At 42.0% G+C, this 20,453-nt stretch overlaps 1 protein-coding gene across 2 annotated transcripts; it reads left to right on the top strand.

The window, feature by feature from the left end:
• Positions 1-1,311: 1,311 nt before the first annotated feature.
• On the top strand, positions 1,312-19,006 carry LOC123161825 (MADS-box transcription factor 25-like). Of its 2 annotated transcripts, none has more exons than XM_044579645.1 (7): positions 1,312-1,493; positions 1,610-1,691; positions 17,283-17,344; positions 17,873-17,972; positions 18,055-18,096; positions 18,228-18,311; positions 18,866-19,006. In XM_044579645.1, the coding sequence occupies exons 1-7, from the start codon at positions 1,312-1,314 to the stop codon at positions 19,004-19,006; spliced, it is 693 nt and encodes a 230-aa protein (XP_044435580.1). The 2 variants fall into 2 exon arrangements, with proteins under 2 accessions (XP_044435580.1, XP_044435579.1); XM_044579644.1 differs by having other exon boundaries at positions 18,228-18,335.
• The last annotated feature ends 1,447 nt before the right edge of the window (positions 19,007-20,453 follow it).

The following is a 20,453-nucleotide window of genomic DNA, read 5'->3' as shown; positions in this document are numbered from 1 at the left end:
CAACTTGGATGTTACCATTAGCACCCAAATGCCAATGTTCCTGGCGCACCCACCTCAATAAGTATGGCTATAGTTATTATATCCGTCAAAAATGACAACCAACAAGGTTTCCCCAAGTGTGAAATACAAACTTAAACATATAATACTGTAGCCACCATATGCAAGAAATGAATTTAAAAAGAAACTGAAATTCAGGCATTTTTCCGCACATAAAGGTTTCGCCGACGTGGCCAACTCATAAAAAAGACGCAACCGGGTCTATTGGTTGTGGTGAATCTACGACTTCTTAATCCGTAAGATTTGGCATCTTACACGTCAGAGCATCAGATGCGCGATATTGGCATAAAAATCGTACCTCTATTGTTGAGAAAAAGTCATGCCATTTGTCGCCTTCTATATAGACCGTGTTAATACACAATTGGACAACTATACCAAGATATAAGTACACGCTTATGAAGAAAGTGTATTACCCACATGTTACATGGTAACATGACGAGATACAATTGGATGGCTCCACCAGGATATGAGCCCACAATTTTCAATAAATTAAGTGTGCCACTTACAAATTACGTCGTAATGTGTCGAGATACACCCACATATTACAAGATAGGAGCGCACCATTTCCAGGAAAGTGTACACCCATATATTACCAGGTATGACCACAAGGTTTTGAAGAAAGTGACAAACCAGAAACCACTTGCCTCTGAACGAAATGGAGCAGGTTTTACCACTCCAACCTCAGTTAGAAACAAATCTACAACTTTGAATAGGTAGCTAACACAACGCTAGTCTGTTTCAACGGTTCGAACAAAAAGCGTCTGGCTTGGTAGCTGACGCCATATTTTATGGCAATGGCATATCCAAAGCCCATAGGCTATCCTCGTACCAAAAATTTAATCTATGAACAGTCACAACAATATATATATTATGGATGTCCTTGTCGCAACCACCGAGGAAAATAGTATGTAGTGGGCCATTCATTAACCTAATTTACAATTAAAATAGTATTGAGCAGTTGTTTAAGCCTAGCTAGTGTTGTCATCACATGGGGCCTCTCGATCCCTTTTGGTTTGCAGACCATTACAAGCAAGCCCAACAATACAAAAATAGCTAGCTGGATCAGGTAGCAGCTGGGGGGAAAGCTTCAACTAGCTAGATTAGATTTCACCCAGATAGTAGAGAAGAAACAATTAGCAGCCTCTAGCTTAGCTCAATTTCCATCGGTTGTTAATTACTTTCCTCAATCGGTCGGCCAGCCGGCAGGAGAAAGATCTAGAGAAGAAGAAGAAGAGGAAGAAGAAGAAGAAGAAGATGGGGAGGGGGAAGATTGCGATTGAGAGGATCGACAACACAACGAACCGTCAGGTGACCTTCTCCAAGCGGCGCGGAGGGCTGATGAAGAAGGCCCGGGAGCTTGCCATCCTCTGTGACGCCGATCTCGCACTCATCGTCTTCTCCAGCACGGGTCGCCTCTATGACTTCGCGAGCTCCAGGTCTGTTAGTTAAACAATTTGTTCCCGCACCCTCCCAATACTCTACGTATCAGTTACTTAATTTCATCCTCTCATAGTTTGGATGTGTTTCTATTTTATTTTTTTGCCTTCATCAGTGGAATGGAGGCAATACTAGAGCGGTACCAGGAGGCAAAAGAGGAGCACTGCGGAGTGTTGAATCCAACATCTGAGGCAAAGGTATGTAAGTATGTATGCTTAGTAGCTTTTCCACGCCACACATATATATATTTACCGAAGGAAAGAGAACGGTGAAACGAATAGCAAACAAGCTTGGATGACGATCTAGCAATATGATCTCTGATGATTCGCCTTTGAGTGGGATTTTGTCTTATATTTCATAATGCTTCAAACTATGAAATAAAGATGACAGCATGTATGATTGATGCAGAAACATAACCCAGAGGTATTCCTCTCTCTCTTTGTGAAAAAAATAGCAATCAAGCTAGCTAGATGTGCATATAGCTCAATTCCATGAACTAATTAACTGAAGTGGTTAATCATTCAGTTGAACGGTTCTAAACAGATTTTCGCCATGGTGGTGAAGGAGGTAAATAGTCTCATGGGTGAAAGAGAGTCTTTGTTTGCTCATATTTCTAGGGAGCAAAATAAAATTAGCCATGTTCTTGCAAACTTTGGTTGTCGGGAGGATCACACTGTTGTCTGGATCCAATCTAGACAGGGCAATATCCTTAAGTGTAGGAATGAACCTCTTTGCTCTTGAGTAATACACCCTTTTTACCACCATAAAAAATAAAAGCAAACCACCAAGTCCAAACAACAAGTGCAAGTGTCAGAAGAAATAATAATAACTCCTACCTATTAGTAATTGTCGTGCATTAGTGTCTCCTCACGGGAATAAAATCTAATCAAAAAATTTAACACCAAACTAATTAGGGAATCACAATCATTATTGATTAATTAGTAGGTTAGAGCATCTACAACTGGGCTAATATGAGCCCCTATATGTTCACGGAGGCGCATTTGGAAGCGTACGGGAAAGGACAAAGACACCCCCTATATGTTCTCCCGTGCAACCACATCCCCACTTCTAAAACCTCAAACGCATGCAATGACATGCACATCCATCATTTGACCATACAAATACATGTAACAATGAATTTAACGCACAAATAAAATTTATTCAGAGAGCAAATACATGGTTCAATTGTAAATTATCTAGAGTGCATAATTTAAATGTAAATTAAATGATTTCCATTGTGGAATCACATATGCTCGGCAAGATCATTCGGTTGTTGCACATGTATCTGTTGATCTCGAAGTTTGTCGATGCATTTTTAGAAAGTTCACAACATGCTCTGCATCTTGTTTCAAGAGGCAGACATGTGTTCGTGTGTGTGTGTGTGTGTGTGTGCGCGCGTGCGTGCGTGCGTGTGTGTGTGTGTGTGTGTGTGTGAGAGAGAGAGAGAGAGAGAGAGTGTGTGTGTGTGAGTGTGTTGCCCCTTAGCCCTCATCCTCCACAATCATGTTGTGCAAGACTACACAACACATGTCAACAACTGGCACAATGTCTCCTGTCGCACATCATTGCAACTCCACAAACAATACCCCACTGAGCTTGGATCACTCCAAATGCCCTCTCCACATCCTTCCTAGCACCTTCTTGCATTTGTGCAAAGAGACATCATTTTTTTACCTTGGGAGTTGGATATAGTCTTCACGAACGCCGCTCATCAGGTAATAAATGTTATCAGCAAGGTAGTATCCCATTGTTTAGTTATGCCCGTTGACGGCGTAGTTGCATCCCAGGCAACAACTATCTTGCCCTTTATCGAACCCTTGAAGTTCAAAACATGCTCCACTTGCCTCTCCATTTTTTCCTGGATGCTAACCATCAACATAATGTCAGCATCTTCGACGTCTAGATCCAATAAATCCACGAAATCCATGTAAATGAATTTATCAAGCTCCTTGTTCTCAAATTCATCATCCTGCTCATACACTGTTTGCCTACAAATGAGCAAAAGAATCAAAAAAAAATATAGTTCAAACATTTTGTCGAACACAAAGATGGCAAGGTGTATTTCCGGAGGAGTAGGATGTAGCAGGATAGCGTTCGGGGTGTCAAGGACGGACGAGAGGCATTTGGGATCGATGATGGCGGCGCTGTGGGTTGGGGACAGCGGCAGAGCTAGTGATTGGGTGGCATAGACAAAGTAGGGAAGGAAAATGGCAGGTCGACCGAGGGTTGTGGATGATTTGAAGAGATTTGGTATGGGTCTGCCTATCGGATCCGACGTGGAGGACACGTTCGGGTGTCTTTGTATCTGCACGGGGGTGTTAAACAGCCCGAGCATATGGGCAGACTTTGGGGGGGGGGGGGGGGGGTCTGCTTGGGTGGCGTCTTTGGTTCCAGTAGGTGGTGTTCGTGCTATCAGTCCAGATGTTTGGGGGCGGGGGGGGGGGGGGGGGGGGGGTAGGGAAGGGGGTATGGTTGTAGATGCTCTTAGGTCTTACTGTCTTAGTCACGTGAATGATGCACATTACACATGATGTTACTTTGTCGCATAAATGATGCCAAAGGGCAAGTATGTCACATCTTTACAGCTTCATTTAGGACTCCATGGGCATTACCAGAAATGCTTGGGTCAGAATTTATTATGGCTAGGCGGATGGGCCTGATATGATATACAACTAATGATAGGGGCCTGGTAGAGTAGTTAATGCATATTATTGTTCAAAGGATTTCATATTATTATTTGAGGATTTGGATCCTTAGGTAAAAAGCCTAAGGATTTCTTTGGAGAAAAAATTCCATGCATTCAGACCTCTTTGTATAACTACTTTGTTTTATCAGTACCATCCGACACTCTTTGATCCAAATTCCTATGTTTTTCTAGTCATACAGGATTCAAGAGAAAAAATATAATTCCAATCACATGTTTTTATCTTCTTTTCCTTGCATTTTGAGAATCATGCAAATCAAAAAGGACCTAAGGGCCTCTATGGCTCAGATTATAAAAATATTTGAACAGCAAAAGGACATCAAAATGGCTGTCATGTTATATTAATTCCTACATAAATTGAATACACATCATACTATAATAGAGCATGTTTGGTCGTACCATAGTAAGAAAATGCAAAAAAAAAATCTGAAAAGATTGTGAACATGGCATACTTGTCAAATAAATACAGAAATTCCATGAAGTTGCTCAATGTGAATTTCATTTTGACCTACATGGAGACAATATGAAACATTCTTACGGTTTTTTAATCCTACAAACTAAAAAATTCCAACGAAATTCGTTTAAACAAGTGCCCTGAAAATGTTATCATATAGGAGGGGGTGGGGGTATTTAGAAAATTGTGGCTATCACATGACTATATAGATATCCACTGTGTCTTCCAAATAACTCCTCATTGCTATCGCATGACTCCTCCATGGCCATATGGCTTGTAACCCCATGCATGTTTTCTTGTCTGAAGTGTGACCAAGCTACCATAGATTATCTTATGCATGCCACTACAAATGATTCCTACAACTATCTATCTGTAAATATTTTAGAAAAGTAACGACAACTAGAAAACCTCCAAAACATCTTGGTTGTAGCTAGATAGTCCAATGATCTCATTAGATTGTGCCATATTTCTTCCATTCTTCATTTCTAGAAATACACAACTACAAAGCTGATGGGGAATGTAGCAGAAATTCAAAATTTTCCTATGTGTCACCAAGATCTATCTATGGAGAAACCAGCAACGAAGGGAAGGAGAGTGCATCTGCATACCCTTGTAGATCGCTAAGCGGAAGCGTTCAAGAGAACGGGGTTGAAGGAGTCGTACTCGTCATGATCCAAATCACCGGAGATCCTAGTGCTGAACGGACGGCACCTCCGCGTTCAACACACGTACAGCCTGGTGACGTCTCCCATGCCTTGATCCAGCAAGGAGAGAGGGAGAGGTTGAGTAAGACTCCGTCCAGCAGCAGCACAACGGCGTGGTGGTGGTGGAGGAGCGTGGCAATCCTGCAGGGCTTCGCCAAGCACCTGCGGGAGAGGAGGAGGTGTCACGGGAGGGAGGGAGGCGCCAGGGCTTCAGGTGTGGCTGCCCTCCCGCCCCTCCACTATATATAGGGGCAAGGGAGATGGGGGGCGCAGCCTTGGCCCTTCCTCCAAGGAAGGGTGCGGCTAGGGAGGAGTCCATCCTCCCCAAGGCACCTAGGAGGTGCCTTCCCCCTTTAGGACTCTCCCTTTCCCTTATCTCTTGGCGCATGGGCACCTTGGGGCTGGTGCCCTTGGCCCATATAGGCCAAGGCGCACACCCCTACAGCCCATGTGGCCCCCCACCCCGGGGCAGGTGGACCCCTGGTGGACCCTCGGACCCCTTCGGCACTCCCGGTACAATATCGATAATGCACGAAACTTTTCCGGCAGCCAAAACAAGACTTCCCATATATAAATCTTTGCCTCCGGACCATTACGGAACTCCTCGTGATGCCTGGGATCTCATCCGGGACTCCGAACAACATTCGGTAACCACATACAAACTTCCTTTATAACCCTAGCGTCATCGAACCTTAAGTGTGTAGACCCTACGGGTTCGGGAACCATGCAGACATGACCGAGACGTTCTCCGGTCAATAACCAACAGCGGGATCTGGATACCCATGTTGGCTCCCACATGTTCCACGATGATCTCATCGGATGAACCACGATGTCAAGGACTCAATCGACCCCGTATACAATTCCCTTTGTCTAGCGGTATTACACTTGCCCGAGATTCGATCGTCGGTATGCCGATACCTTGTTCAATCTCTTTACTGGCAAGTCTCTTTACTCGTTCCGTAACACATCATCCCGTGATCAACCCCTTGGTCACATTGTGCACATTATGATGATGTCCTACCGAGTGGGCCCAGAGATACCTCTCCGTTACACAGAGTGACAAATCCCAGTCTCGATTCGTGCCAACCCAATAGACACTTTCAGAGATACCTGTAGTGCACCTTTATAGCCACCCAGTTACGTTGTGACGTTTGGTACACCCAAAGCATTCCTACGGTATCCGGGAGTTGCACAATCTCATGGTCTAAGGAAATGATACTTGACATTAGAAAAGCTTTAGCATACGAACTACGATCTTTGTGCTGGGCTTAGGATTGGGTCTTGTCCATCACATCATTCTCCTAATGATGTGATCCCGTTATCAACGACATCCAATGTCCATGGTAAGGAAACCGTAACCATCTATTGATCAACGAGCTAGTCAACTAGAGGCTTACTAGGGACATGGTGTTGTCTATGTACCCACACATGTATCTGAGTTTCCTATCAATACAATTATAGCATGGATAATAAACGATTATCATGAACAAGGAAATATAATAATAATAACTAATTTATTATTGCCTCTAGGGCATATTTCCAACAGTCTCCCACTTGCACTAGAGTCAATAATCTAGTTCACATCGCCATGTGATTAACACTGATAGGTCACATCGCCATGTGACCAACATCCAAAGAGTTTACTAGTGTCTTAAACTAGTTCACATCATCATGTGATTAACACTCAATGAGTTCTGGGGTTTGATCATGTTTGCTTGTGAGAGAGGTTTTAGTCAACAGGTTTGCTACATTCAGATCCATATGTACTTCGCAAATCTCTAGGTCATATTCTAAATGGTGCTTCCATGCTCCACTTGGAGCTATACCAAATGGTTGCTCCACTATACGTATCCGGTTTGCTACTCAGAGTCACTCGGATAGGTGTTAAAGCTTGCATCGACGTAACCCTTTACGCCGAACTCTTTATCACCTCCATAATCGAGAAACATGTCCTTATTTACTCCAAGGACAATTTTGACCGTTGTCCAATGATCCATTCCTGGATCATTCTTGTACCCCTTGACTGACTCATGGCAAGGCACACTTTCAGTGCGGTACACAGCATAGCATACTATAGAGCCTACATCTGAAGCATAGGGGACGACCTTCCTCCTTTCTCTCTCTTCTGCTGTGGTCGAGCTTTAACTCTTAACTTCATACCTTACAACTCAGGCAAGAACTCTTCTTTGACCGATCCATCTTGAACACCTTCAAGATCATGTCAAGGTATGTGCTCATTTGAAAGTACCATTTAGCGGTTTTGATCTATCCTCATAGATCTTGATGCTCAATGTTCAAGTAGCTTAATCCAGGTTCTTCATTGAAAAACACTTTTCAAATAACCCTATATGCTTTCCAGAAATTCTACATCATTTCTGATCAACAATATGTCAACAACATATACTCATCAGAAATTATATAGCGCTCCCACTCATTTCTTTGGAAATACAAGTTTCTCATAAATTTTGTATAAACCCAAAATCTTTGATCATCTCATCAATGCGTATATTCCAACTCCGAGATGCTTACTCCAGTCCTTAGAAGGATTGCTGGAGTTTTGCATACCTTTTTAGCATCCTTAGGATCTACAAACCTTTCTGATTGTATCACATACAACCTTTCCTTACGAAAACTGGTAAGGAAACTCGTTTGACATCCAATTGGTTGATTTCATAAATGCAGCTAATGCTAACATGATTCCGACGGACTTAAGCATCGCTATGGATGAGAAAATCTCATAGTATTCAACTTCTTGAACTTGTGAAAAACTCTTCGCCACAAGTCGAGCTTCATAGACGGTGACATTACCGTTCACGTCCGCCTTCTTCTTAAAGATCCATTTATCTCAATGGCTTGTCGATCAACGGGCAAGTCCACCAAAGTCCATGCTTTGTTCTGATACATGGATCCTATCTCGGATTTCATGGCTTCTAACCATTTGTTGGAATATGGGCCCACCATTGCTTCTCCATAGCTCGTAGGTTCATTGTTGTCTAGCAACATGACCTCCAAGACAGGATTGCGTACCACTCTAAAGTAGTAAGCATCCTTGTCACCCTACGAGGTACGGTAGTGACTTGATCCAAAACTTCATGATCACTATCATAAGCTTCTACTTCAATTGGTGTAGGCGCCACAGGAACAACTTCCTGTGCCCTGCTACACACTAGTTGAAGTGACGGTTCAATAACCTCATCAAGTCTCCACCATCCTCCCACTCAATTCTTTCGAGAGAAACTTTTCCTCGAGAAAGGACCCGTTTCTAGAAATAATTACTTTTGCTTCCGGATCTGACATAGGAGGTGTACCCAACTGTTTTGGGTGTCCTATGAAGATGCATTTTATCCGCTTTGGGTTCGAGCTTATCATCCTGAAACTTTTTCACATAAGCGTCGCAGCCCCAAACTTTTAAGAAACGACGACTTAGGTTTCTCCAAACCATAGTTCAAACGATGTCGTCTCAACGGAATTACGTGGTGCCCTATTAAAGTGAGTGCAGTTATCTCTAATGCCTAACCCATGAACGATAGTGATAATTTGATAAGAGACATCATGGTACGCACCATATCCAATAGGGTGCAACTATGATGTTCAGACAAACCATCATACTATGGTGTTCCAGGCGGTATTAATTGTGAAACAATTTCCACAATGTCTTGATTGCGTGCCAAAGTTCGTAACTCAGATACTCATCTCTATGATCATATCATAGACATTTGATGATCTCCAACTTCACTCTGAAATTACTTGAACCATTCAATAATTCAGACTTGTGTTTCATCAAGTAAATATACTCAGTATCTACTCAAATCATCCGTGAAGTAAGAACATAACGATATTCACTGTGTGCCTCGGCACTTATTGGACAGCACACATCAAAATGTATTACTTCCAACAAGTGGCTTTCTTGTTCCATTTCACTGAAAACGAGGCCTTTCAGTCATCTTGCCCATGTGGTATGATTTGCATGACTCGAGTGATTCAAAATCAAGTGAGTCCAAACAATCCATCTGTATGGAGTTTCTTCATGCGTATACACCAATAGACATGGTTCGCATGTCTCAAACTTTTCAAAAACGAGTGAGTCCAAAGATCCACCAACATGGAGCTTCTTCATGCGTTTTACACCAATATGACTTACATGGCAGTGCCACGAGTAAGTGGTACTATCATTACTATCTTATATCTTTTGGCATGAAAATGTGTATCACTACGATCGAGATTCAATAAACCATTCCTTTAGGTGCAAGACCATTGAAGGTATTATTCAAATAAATAGAGTAACCATTATTCTCCTTAAATGAATAACCGTATTGCGATAGACACAATCCAATCATGTCTATGCTCAACGCAAACACCAGATGACAATTATTCAGGTTTAATACTAATCTTGATGGTAGAGGGAGCGTGCGATGTTTGATCACATCAACCTTGGAAACACTCCCAACACATATCTTCAGCTCACCTTTAGCTAGTCTCCGTTTATTCCGTAGCTTTTATTTCGAGTTACTAACACTTAGCAACCGAACCGGTATCCAATACCCTGGTGCTACTAGGAGTACTAGTAAAGTACACAATAACATAATGTATATCCAATATACTCCTACGACCTTGCCTGCCTTCTTATCTACCAAGTATCTAGGGTGGTTCTGCTTTAGTGTCTGTTCCTCTCATTACAGAAGCACTTAGTCTCGGGTTTGGGTTCAACCTTGGGTTTCTTCACTAGAGCAGCAACTGTTTTGCCGTTTCATGAAGTATCCCTTGTTGCCCTTGCCCTTCTTGAAACTAGTGGTTTCACCAACCATCAACAATTGATGCTCCTTCTTGATTTCTACTTTCGCGGTGTCAAACATCGCGAATACTTCAAGGATCATCATATCTATCCCTGATATGTTATAGTTCATCACGAAGCTCTAGCAGCTTGGTGGCAATGACTTTGGAGAAACATCACTATCTCATCTGGAAGATCAACTCCCACTCGATTCAAGTGATTTGTTGTACTCAGACAATCTGAGCACAAGCTCAACGATTGAGCTTTTCTCCCTTAGTTTGCAGGCTGAGAAAATCGGCGGAGGTCTTGTACCTCTGACGTGGGCATGGGCCTGAAATCCCAATTTCAGCCCTCGAAACATCTCATATGTTCCGCGACGTTTCGAAATCGTCTTTGGTGCCTCAACTCTAAACCGTTTAACTGAACTATCATGTAGTTATCAAAACTTGTATGTCTGATGTTCGCAACATCCACAGACGACGTTTGGGGTTCAACACACTGAGCGGTGCATTAAGGACATGAGCTTTCTACTGTCCGCATAATCGCTACTGTCAACTTTCAACTATATTTTCTCTAGGAACATATCTAAACAGTGGAATTAAAGTGTGAGCTTACGACATAATTTGCAAAGATCTTTTGACTATGTTCAGGATAATTAAGTTCATCTCATGAACTCCCACTCAGATAGACATCCCTCTAGTCATCTAAGTGATTACATGATCCGAGTCAACTAGGCCGTGTCCGATCATCACGTGAGACGGACTAGTCATCATCGGTGAACATCTTCATGTTGATCGTATCCAATATACGACTCATGCTCGACCTTTCGGTCTCTTGTGTTCCGAGGCCATGTCTGTACATCTAGGCTCGTCAAGTTAACCTAAGTGTATCGTGTGTGTAAATCTAGCTTACACCCGTTGTATGTGAACGTAAGAATCTATCACACCCGATCATCACGTGGTGCTTCGAAACGACGAACTTTCGCAACGGTGCACAGTTAGAGGGAACACTTTCTTGAAATTTTAGTGAGGGATCATCTTATTTACTACCGTCGTTCTAAGCAAATAAGATGCATAAACATGATAAACATCACATGCAATCAAAATAGTGACATGATATGGCCAATATCATTTTGCACCTTTTGATCTCCATCTTCCGGGATCATCATCGTCACCGGCATGACACCATGATCTCCATCATCGTGTCTCTATGAAGTTGTCTCGCCAACTTATTACTTCTACTACTATGGCTATCGGTTAGCAATAAAGTAAAGTAATTACATGGCGTTGTTCAATGACACGCAGGTCATACAATAAATAAAGACAACTCCTATGGCTCCTGCCGGTTGTCATACTCATCGACATGCAAGTCGTGATTCCTATTACAAGAACATGATCAATCTCATACATCACATATCATTCATCACATTCTTCTTGGCCATATCACATCACATAGCATACCCTGCAAAAACAAGTTAGACATCCTCTAATTGTTGTTTGCATGTTTTACGTGGCTGCTATGGGTTTCTAGCAAGAGCGTTTCTTACCTACGCAAAACCACAACGTGATATGCCAATTTCTATTTACCCTTCATAAGGACCCTTTTCATCGAATCTGTTCTGACTAAAGTGGGAGAGACTGGCACCCGCAAGCCACTTTATGCACCAAGTGCATGTCAGTCGGTGGAACCTGTCTCACGTAAGAGTACGTGTAAGGTCGGTCCGGGCCGCTTCATCCCACAATACCATCGAAACAAGATTGGACTAGTAACGGTAAGCATATTGAACAAAATCAACACCCACAACTACTTTGTGTTCTACTCGTGCATAGAATCTACGCAATAGACCTGGCTCATGATGCCACTGATGGGAAACGTAGCAGAAATTCAAAATTTTCCTATGTGTCACCAAGATCTATCTATGGAGAAACCAGCAATGAAGGGAAGGAGAGTGCATCTACATACCCTTGTAGATCGCTAAGCGGAAGCATTCAAGAGAACGGGGTTGAAGGAGTCGTACTCGTCGTTATCCAAATCACCGGAGATCCTAGTGCCGAACGGACGGCACCTCCGCGTTCAACACACGTACAGCCCAGTGACGTCTCCCATGCCTTGATCCAGCAAGGAGAGAGGGAGAGGCTGAGGAAGACTCCGTCCAGCAGCAGCACAACGGCGTGGTGGTGGTGGAGGAGCGTGGCAATCCTGCAGGGCTTCGCCAAGCACCTGCAGGAGAGAAGGAGGTGTCACGGGAGGGAGGGAGGCGCCAGGGCTTCAGGTGTGGCTGCCCTCCCTCCCCTCCACTATATATAGGGGCAAGGGAGAGGGGGGCGCAGCCTTGGCCCTTTCTCCAATGAAGGGTGCGGCTAGGGAGGAGTCCATCCTCCCCAAGGCACCTAGGAGGTGCCTTCCCCCTTTAGGACTCTCCCTTTCCCTTATCTCTTGGCGCATGGGCATCTTGGGGCTGGTGCCCTTGGCCCATATAGGCCAAGGCGCACACCCCTACAGCTCATGTGGCCCCCCACCCCAGGGCAGGTGGACCCCTGGTGGACCCCCGGACCCCTTTCGGCACTCCCGGTACAATACCGATAATGCGCGAAACTTTTCCGGCAGCCAAAACAAGACTTCCCATATATAAATATTTACCTCTGGACCATTCTGGAACTCCTCGTGACGTCTGGGATCTCATCCGGGACTCCGAACAACATTCGGTAACCACATACAAACTTCCTTTATAACCCTAGCGTCATCGAACCTTAAGTGTGTAGACCCTACGGGTTCGGGAACCATGCAGACATGACCGAGACATTCTCCGGTCAATAACCAACAACGGGATATGGATACCCATGTTGGCTCCCACATGTACCACGATGATCTCATCGGATGAACCATGATGTCAAGGACTCAATCGATCCCGTATACAATTCCCTTTGTCTAGCGGTATTACACTTGCCCGAGATTCGATCATCGGTATGCCGATACCTTGTTCAATCTCGTTACTGGCAAGTCTCTTTACTCGTTCCGTAACACATCATCCCGTGATCAACCCCTTGGTCACATTGTGTACATTATGATGATGTCCTACCGAGTGGGCCCAGAGATACCTCTCCGTTACACAGAGTGACAAATCCCAGTCTCGATTCGTGCCAACCCAACAGACACTTTCGGAGATACCTGTAGTGCACCTTTATAGCCACCCAGTTACATTGTGACGTTTGGTACACCCAAAGCATTCCTACGGTATCCGGGAGTTGCACAATCTCATGGTCTAAGGAAATGATACTTGACATTAGAAAAGCTTTAGCATATGAACTACGATCTTTGTGCTAGGCTTAGGATTGGGTCTTGTCCATCACATCATTCTCCTAATGATGTGATCCCGTTATCAACGACATCCAATGTCCATGGTCAGGAAACTGTAACCATCTATTGATCAACGAGCTAGTCAACTAGAGGCTTACTAGGGACATGGTGTTGTCTATGTACCCACACATGTATCTGAGTTTCCTATCAATACGATTATAGCATGGATAATAAATGATTATCATGAACAAGGAAATATAATAATAATAATAACTAATTTATTATTGCCTCTAGGGCATATTTCCAACAAAAGCCTCCAAAACATCTCGGCTGTAGCTAGATAGTCCAATGATGTCATTAGATTGTGCCACATTTCTCCATTCTTCATTTCTAGAAATACACACACACACACACACACACACACACACACACACACACACACACTACCACCCCGGGATAGTTACCCTCATGTCTCATATACTACCATGTGGTAATATATATACTACTACTTTATCATTCTACGTATGTTCATATACTATATATAAGATATTTCAAAGCAAGTAAACCAAAAAGACTACATGTATGTCCATAGTTTTTTTTGTATTTTACATGCATATGGTCTTTTGTTAAACCATCTCCATCCCTAATTACATGCATATGGTCAACCTTATTACACCGTCTCATTATGAAAATATCAAGCTTTGTACTTGTTGTCAAAAGGAGAGACAGACAAAAATAACATGGACCAACAAAAACTGGCATGCCAAAAAGACAACTCTAAACATTCATAAGCCAATCACAAGTCAACCGTCCACAAATTAGACATAAACTGCCCACTAATTCACTCAGGCTTCTTTGGGCAAGCTCCATCGACTCTCTGTGCCGGACCTTCTGCAGTAACACATATGACTGCAACAAATTGTAGATGAGAGTATCACCTACATACAAGAATAAGCCTTCTTTTTGTCAAACATGAAACCATTTTTGTATCATCAGATAGATCGTAACATCATTGTTCACCCATGACCAACATGAGAAATCTTAAGATTTATCATCTCCAGTTGGGCATTACAAGGATCTGGATTGCATTGCCCACCAAGTGGTCGACCTAGTGCAATCAACCTATTTCATCATGGCTTGCACATAGAAGCCTCCACTAAGGACATATCTTCACCAAGCGGGTAATCTTAGAGCTCGTATAAACTCTTGAGTCCTTCACACATAGAACTTGATAGGCTCGCAAGTGACTCCTAACCATCTAGGATGCACTCACTATCCAAGAGTAACAAGCAAATTAGATTCACTTGATAAGAACTCCTTGAATGATCTTTGATCAAAGCTTCTCCCAATAATCCAAAAGAACACTCTCTCATAAGGATATGAGTGTGGTTAAAGTGATGAACTTAAGGTGAGTAGGGATTCAAGAAGGGAGTTATTGGACGTGAAAGAATCAAGAAGTGAAAATGGAATCACCCAACACCTTTACTCTTCTATTCTTGGCTTGGACCTCTCTTCATCTATGGAACTTTCAACTTCCATAGTCAAGGCCCAAAAATATGCAAAATACTACAAAGCAGGGTGATATTAAAGGCCAAATACATAGCTCGCCATGCAACAAATGCTAGACAACAATAAAAAATGTTGAATGGTTTCTTGTAAATAACAACAGCTACAATGAGTGTCCCCTACCATATTTATTCAACCATGGTGCCCTTTTGTTAGTATAACTTTTGGACCAAGAACTAAAGAAAATATTTATCTCTAAAGGTAATTTAAGACTCAACAATTTTTAGACGTAAAATTAAACCTTTTATCTATTAAAGCCGAGCAAGTGCACGGGGCAAACTCCACAAGTGTGAAAATCCGATTCAAGAAACTCATGGTCCGTGGTTAGCCCTGGATGCACAATCTTAGGGAAAGTCTCATTCGAGTCTGCTAAATGTCGGCCAATGAAAACTTTACTAAGTTCCACATGTGGGTTCTCAGCTCCAATAATCACAGAAGCACTGGAATTCCTACGACAAACAATACTAAATATCCCGTGGTTATAGCCGAAAGAAGCCTATCCATGATGTACCTATCCTCTCAAAATCAAATCGACTTACCATTCCCACACTAAATGCTTAAAATTTAAGAGAAGTATCATTAACCTTCATGTGTCCCTTTCAAAAGTAGGAGTATGTTGATTTTACTTTAATCGTTGAGAGTTTTTTACCCCAAAATAGTTAGTACTATGTAAGAGAAACTACCACACTTCATCCTTGCTTATCAACTTAAACAATGATTTTACTCATGTCTCACATATTTTTGACTTCTAGGTCATGAATTCCAAGGCTACACTCGTCGCTAGGGATACATAAAATATTCAACCATGCAAAATGGTACCTTTTCTTCTATTCCTTAGATTGTCAGATGAATTAAGACCGATAATAGTCTAGCCTCTCCCGAACCCTCCCAAGATCTCCAAAAAAGATATCATAAGGGTGGGGAGACTCCTTATCACAACATTAATCAAGACCAAGCACCCTCACCAGGGACGATTCTTGGACTTCCCAATACTAAGACACTCCTCAAAGTGGTCTTCGATGACCTTCAAATATCATCGCAAATCTTGCGGCAATTTATTAGAGTACCAAGGTATTTAAAGGGGAGAACACATCATGTAACCAAAAGGTTACATATACTCAAGTCCATGCTCCTTGGCTTTTCCATAATAATACAGCTCCCTCTTGTGGAAGTTAATCTTAAACGGAAAGACCTACTCAAACATGCAAAGGATTAGCTACACATTGGCAGCTTTAGCCAAGTCAAGATCCATAAAAAGGATCGTGTCATCAGCTTTCCCCATGTAAGTATGTAATCCATTACACTCAATTGTTTCAAGGTACCACTACAGTAGAATGACTCTATACTGGCCGACACTAAAACACAGTACTAATAGGTTTGATCGTCTATGAGTAAACAAATGCCAATGGGACCGGTGGTGACCATGACGGAACCCAAACAAATTGAGCTATGCCAGCAGACCTTCATAGTAGGTCATCGTTGGCATGACCTGGTATCACTATCTCCCATAAACTCGCCTTACTATCTCCTCACAGTCTCAATTACATCCTTCCGACCAATGGTGACAAGATCCCATAGCTCCTGCCTTGGATGGCGGCGAGGAGGCCCACCATTGATGTCGTGGGCGAGCACAATGGCATTCAGGAGGGGCAACATGGGGTGGGCACATTGGAGGGACGTTGCAAGGTAGGATAATAGTTGTGCAAAGCAGAGACAGGAGATGGCACTACACCCACAAGTTAGAGTGCGGAGGCAGGGGTGGATCAGGGAAGAAGGTGAAGAAGGGAGGGATTGGGGAGAAAGTGGGTCCTGTGGGAGAAATCAAGGGGATCAGGAAGAGAGAAGTTCAACTGTTGCATGAGAGGGATGGAGGGTACGGGGCGCAAATAAGGGTTGGGGTTGGTGGTTTTATATGTGCTACAAGAACAACACATGCTTTGAGTTTTTCCATTAGGTCGACTTTCCCACTGACATGCCTTAGTGTAAACTATTGATGGTGAGTTATATGCCACAAACGGGCCCTTGCTTTTGGTCCATCACTGGTCTCGTCCATTACCTAAATAAACTTATTGACGGGCCACATATTTGCCATGGCCCATTAGTGGTGAACCTTTCAGTTGAATTTTCTACACGTCCGCTTACGGATCACAAGGAGCCCATCAGTGGAAGAGGGGTCAATAGTGTGTCATTATATGTAGTAGTACAATATGCAAGGAAGCACGGTTATGGGTCCCCTAATTAATTTGGTGCGCTTATAGTTAGTATCTTATTTCATTTCTATTTGTTGGGCAGTTATGGCAGAGGGAGGTTACAACCTTGAGGCAGCAAGTGCAAAACTTACACTACAATAATAGGTAATATTAATGTTCAAATAAAACTAGGTGATTTCGCCGCATGTTGTTGCGACAATTTTAAGATTATTTTTTGACGAATTATGTATGAACAAAATGACCTAAATCAAAACTATTATTTTCAGAAGTAATTGTGTGTGAACAAATAGTATGCATGTATATTGGACCACTGGAGTTGCAACTATTAAATTGGGGCATGCATGTGCTGCAAATTGGTGTTAGTGGATGATGATGTGTCACATTTGGTGATCTGGAAGGCTGCATGTTAAGAGAATTGGAGTTAGTGGGGATCAATTATTTAGGCATATAGGATAGGATATAGGATGCCAATAATATAGCTATCCAGAAGTTTGAGTGGTTTCATGTGCAAATTAATTGAACCGAAAGAGTGTGCCATATTGCCATGCGTGCCAAGATCTCTAACTTGAAGACTAGGCGGGTGAAAATCCATGGATTTAGTAGCATCTTTTGTTGTAATGAATGGAGAAGCTAGATAGGTACACTGTTAAACCATGTGACCTCTGATGTTAGGCAATTGTTGGGAGAGGAGCTATCTGGTACCAGTGTTCGAGATCTGCAGTTTCTGGTGAACCAGGTTGAGATGAGCTTGCATTCCATAAGAAAGAGGAAGGTACCCTTTCATTTCACCTTCCATTACCTTTTTTTATTTTTTATTTTCTCATACATACTTTACTTATAATTGCTTTCTTTAGGAGCAAGTTATGGCTGCGGAGATCCACGAACTCAACCAAAAGGTTCACTACATCTTCTTCATGTTCTTGCTTCTACTGTTGCTGGTGTTGAAATAGCTCAGTTAGCGTTGATTCTCGTATATGCGTCTGTTATTAACAGCTGAGGTATGATGAGATGGAATTTGCTTCTGCAGGGATTGCTTGTTCAGAAGGAAAATATCGAACTTGACAAGAAGTTGAGTATTGCTCATGAGCAGAACATAGAGCTGCGGAAGCAGGTAAGAGGTGCCATGGATTCTCATGTACTAAACGAATGCTAGTAGATATAGCTAATATATCCTAGCTTGTCATCTGATAGCCCAGATATACTTAGAAATTAGAATAATTATTTATGAATCACATTTTATAACGTATGCATTAGCAAGTCATCGAAAGAATTAAAATTTAAATTTGACTTGAAGTTCACATATAGATAATTAGTATATGATCTGAAAAAGAAGAGACAAATTTGATAGATCAGTATAGAACCCATACATATATTATTGGGTGTGTTTTATTCAATACTTCACATCCCAGATAGTGTATTAGCATGACTAACGCAGATTCAAGAAAAATAATTCTTTCCTAAAAAAGTCATAATGTGTTGGACAAATTAGAAATGCGATGCACCCCTTTCATTTAAACAAAAATATGTGTTGGAACTGGTTGCAAGTTATATATATAGCAGCTCTAGCTAATATAACATTGACCATATATATTTGCTTCAGTTTTTTATTATTGCAAGCATAGAAGGAAGCTGGCAATTGACAAACTATTAATGTGTGTTAATTAGCTTTCCGCGGCCATGAAATCGAGTGAGCAGCAAGCCAGCGGAAGCAGCTCAAAAGCTGCTGCCGGATTATTGTTGTCTACTAGAGTACGTGAACCAAATATTGACCTTGAGTTGCGCCAGCAGGAGCATGAGGATGAATAACATCTACTATCTCGTCCACTGCATGCAGTAAGTACTGTAATCCATGTGCTCAATCGCATGCCAAACAAGTCGCGGTTAATTACATTTCTAACTTCATGTTTATTGTTTTGCATGAAACAGCGTAGCCGTTAACTGTATTTTCAGTGCATGCGTGAACGAACGAAGCTCTTTCATGTGCAATTTGCGCCTGGTATGTACAAACAATATTGAAGCACACACCTGCTTAGAGCCATATATATTTTTTGGTGTTATATATAGAAGCAGCAGACGTAGTATGCATGTGAGTCTAATTACTCGATATAAACAAGGAGGCAAGAGAAGATCAAGTATATTATTAACGGACATGTTTCCCAAACTTAATCATGTTTTTGGTTACTTGTATATGCTGATCACAATTCAGAACCTAATTAGTGAGCTTCTGTTTTTTTGCGTGGGACCTAATTAATGAGTTGAATATGGAGCTACTAAGTTTTTTGTTCCGAGTCAGATATCGCCCGTCTACAGAAATTTGCACAACTTTGGAGGTCACGGTGTATTATGTGATTAGGAATGGATGAGAGTATCCCCATTTACATGCGTTTGAGATTATTAGCCATCAACCCTACCCTATCAAGTTCTCATAAGCCCTTCTTTTACTCTGATAGTATTCCGGATCACAATTGATGCAAAGAAAATGGTACATTTTCATATTATAATAAAAAGGCAAGTGTAATAAATAGAGAATCCGATCGTGTCATGACTTATTATTCCATTCTACTCTATGAGATCTTGCAGAATATGTTCATGATCATAGAAAATATTCTCCTCCAGTGAACAAGGCTATCCTTCCTACGTAGGGGGGACTTGCGTGTTGACATGGTAAAAGACCCACCCTAACATGCGGCCATGTAGAGCAAATGACTCATACATTTCCGTTATATTATGATACTTACATCCAATAATTATTTTGTAACTATACAATAAATCATATGTATTTTAGTTTTAGTTCTCATAATTATGTTCCACACAATCAAATTTCAAAAAATATATTGCAATACCATAACAATGCACAGGGTATGATCCGGTCGGAGGAGTGATTGTACCGATATACAATTGATCGATGCCACGGATGGAATTAACTGGCTTCATAATGCTAAAAGATTTTCATTGAAGGTTTTCTTTAATCATGCTCTTACTGTACGTGGAATGGAGTAATTGGGCTGTCATGTTTTTTTAGGGGAAAATCAAGATACCTTCCAAAAGCCGGAGTTTTTATTGGTTGCTTCTGAAAGATAGTATTTTAACCAAGGGTGTGGTTAGGAAAAGAGGATGTAAGGTGATGATCTTTGTCTCTTTTTTGGGCCACACGAAAGCAAATACCATCGTTTTCTTTCATTGCCCGATTGCAAAATATATCTGGAATGTGGTTTGGCATATCCAATTTGGCGCATAGTTCGCCAACGGGCGC

Source organism: Triticum aestivum, chromosome 7B (genome assembly GCF_018294505.1).
Source record: "Triticum aestivum cultivar Chinese Spring chromosome 7B, IWGSC CS RefSeq v2.1, whole genome shotgun sequence".
Classification (NCBI taxonomy): Eukaryota; Viridiplantae; Streptophyta; class Magnoliopsida; order Poales; family Poaceae; genus Triticum; species Triticum aestivum.
This window is presented reverse-complemented; position numbering and strand designations above follow the sequence as displayed.